At 39.2% G+C, this 3040-nt stretch overlaps 1 protein-coding gene across 1 annotated transcript in view; it reads right to left on the minus strand.

The window, feature by feature from the left end:
• Window positions 1-2973, minus strand: part of DNAH8 (dynein, axonemal, heavy chain 8) — a gene marked incomplete at its 5' end in the record, with an annotated part of 59509 nt that extends 56536 nt beyond the window's left edge. The window contains one exon of the mRNA XM_009583698.1: window positions 2810-2973. Coding sequence (XP_009581993.1) covers window positions 2810-2973 — 164 coding nt within the window. The remainder of the gene's footprint in view (window positions 1-2809) is intronic.
• Window positions 2974-3040: the final 67 nt, after the last annotated feature.

Consider the following 3040-nt stretch of genomic DNA (forward strand, 5'->3'; position numbering starts at 1 on the left):
GGCGGCCCAGACATAACCATGGCCACAGATGCTTCAAGATGTACCTGCTCTGTTGTGGGCTTATCCACGGCCACAAACACTTCGGAGTGTCCTGCTCCCACGTGGATACATCCACAGGTCACAGTCCCTTTGTCTCGAGTTCACACTGGAGTTCCAGCCTGTCCAGTACAGCAGCACAGAAACAGCAGCAATGCCCTGGCCATCTGCCAGCCCAGGCGCATCCCCATTGCTGTTATCAAAATGTTCCCAAGCACTGCAGAATAAGATGTTCAGCAGTACAGCAGGACAGCAAGCAGCAAAAGCAAAAAGCAGCCGCTAACGAGAACTAGACTATAATACACAGTGAGACAAGCAAGCCCCATGGCAAGCACAGGAGCCTGCCCATTAATACCTAAATAGCAATAACAGCTATAAATGCGATGTAGCACATTCCAATCAAACCTGTCGTTATCTCGAACCCTTAGAGCCCCACATTAGGCGCCAAAAAGGACTGTCGTGGTTTAACCTCAGCCGGCCACTGAGCACCACACAGCCACTCGCTCACTCCCCCCTGGTGGGATGGGGGAGAGAATCGGAAGGGTAAAAGTGAGAAAATTCATGGGTTGAGATAAAGACAGTTTAACGGGTAAAGCAAAAGCCGCGTGTGCAAGCAGAGCCAAACAAGGAATTCATTCACTACTTCCCATCGGCAGGCAGGGGTTCAGCCATCTCCAGGGAAGCAGGGCTCCATCATGCGTAACGGTGACTTGGGAAGACAAAGCACCATCACTCCGAACGTCCCCCCTTCCTTCTTGGCATGGAATAGCTCATTGGCCAGCTGGGCCAGCCGTCCTGGCCACGCTCCCTCCCAGCCCCCTGCGCACCTGGCAGGGCACGGGAAAATGAAAAGTCCTCGACTACCGTAAACATTACTTAGGAACAACTAAAACATCAGTGTGTTATCAACATTATTCTCATACTACATCCAAAACACAGCACTATACCAGTTAATAGGAAGAAAATCAACTCCATCCCAGCCGCAACCAGGACATATATCAACAGCACTCTATTGCATATATAAATACATACACATCAATTTCAGGTAATTTGTATAATATATGGGGGTTCAGGCACTTAGAAATATCAGCAATGTTAGACTTTGTAGTGGATTTACACTGAGTAGGATTTCTCAGATTATAGAGAAATAACTATTAAAGTTAACAGAAAACTCTGGCCTCCATTTTTCTATTCTTGACAACTGATAAGATTTCCTTTTAGATTTCCTGCGTGCATTTTCTGAACTCAGCATATCTAAGGAGAGAGGAGAAAGTGAGCAGGATTTTCAAATTGAGTTCCTCTGGGATATTGGATATGTTCATAATAGCAATCTAACTTCATTGGCTCTCAAGTTTGTTAATGCACCTTCCTGGGGAAAATGAGAAGCCATCAGCCAGCTGATTCAGAGCTCTCATGGAAGAAAATGAGGGATTCCAGAAGATACAGGTAGGGATGGTAAACAAAACTGGTTGATAACTATGTTTCGTTTGGAACTGTTTCTAACATTTACTTGAAATGGAGGGCAGTTGTTCCGTTCTCCAGTTTTGGCAATGTGTAATTAATCTCTAAGTTTTATATATCTTGTTTCGTTTCTGTTTTAACTGAGTATGTGCTAAAGTCCACATACCAATGTATACTTAGGAGGCTTTCACTTTGTCCCTCTTATCTTTTGAAAACAGAGATGGAACTCCTTATAATTCTTTTATACCTTTGCTCTTTGCTTTATTTTGACAGGTTACTAGAATAATAGTAATTAAGCCTGACTGTGCTTGAATACAATGCAATCATTATGTATACATCTTGCCTGCTACCATGCCAAATTATCTGCACCAGACTGCATTTATGTAGTTGGCATCTTAAAATAGATAAAATCCATTTTAGACTTTTGCAAGTATATTGAATATTGAAAAAATTCTGGTCATAGCAGGTAACTCCTAAGCACTTGCCAATTCAAGGCCTTTAGGTCTCATTAAAAGCAAAAGCAATATAATATGCCCTCTTGTGTCCATGGCAAAACATTTTTCATTCCTTTCACTTTGTGATAGCTTTATAAAGTAAATGCAGTGTAATAAAATACACATACATATTTTTAAGAGTCAACATTTAACTTCAATGCTTTAATTATAAGGCATTAATTTTATAAAAATTATGAAGGCCCTTCCTCAGGACATCAGAATAAGAAATAATTGTATTTGTGAAAATCCACAGTAGTGGTGGGTATATGTGAAGTTTCTACTGGCAGCTACAGTACTACATCTAGAATTTCACAAGAAATTGAAACACTGAAACCACAAAAATATTACAGGATTTTTAACACATGCAGCTCATAACTGTATCTGTTTTACGAGTATTTTAAAGGAGATTTAGAGGAGATGGGCCACTTTTTAATCATAGGCATTTGACACTTTTTTCTGTGATGAGATCAAAGCAATTTTAAATTATTCTTTGTGTATAAATTTAGGACACTGTACAATCCTCTTTTTTACAGAGGAACTGGCTGAGCGTAGCCAAAGATAAATGCAAAAAAATATAGGTTAGAATATAAAATATGCGTCTATTTTGGAGTTCTCCATCCAATACCTGGTCTAATCTATCAGTACGTAGCATGACATTTGTTGGGATAATATCCCAATGCAGACTGCATGTAAAATAAGACAAAATTTTTTATATCAGCCTAATAAGGTTTATCATAGTAAGAAGTTTTACAGATGTATGAACATAAATGAAGTAAATGGCTAAACCTACTAAATATAGAATACTATAGTTATTATACCTGTCAGCAATTACTCTGGTACATTCATGTTTAAAAAGTGTTAGAAGGACAGTGCTGCTGTTGCATTCTTCTGCCTTTATAGTTAACATTCCTTGCCAAATTCTAGAAAGGTCTCGAAGGTTGAAGATATAGTGGAATTTAGATGGTGTAGGCAGCATCTTTGTCTAAAGAAAAATATTGTTAATATTAAAAATCAGTAACAGAAGGAATCAAGAATAATATAAATTATAA

The sequence above is a fragment of the Fulmarus glacialis genome, unplaced genomic scaffold (assembly GCF_000690835.1).
Source record: "Fulmarus glacialis isolate BGI_N327 unplaced genomic scaffold, ASM69083v1 scaffold12158, whole genome shotgun sequence".
In the NCBI taxonomy this organism is placed as follows: domain Eukaryota; kingdom Metazoa; phylum Chordata; class Aves; order Procellariiformes; family Procellariidae; genus Fulmarus; species Fulmarus glacialis.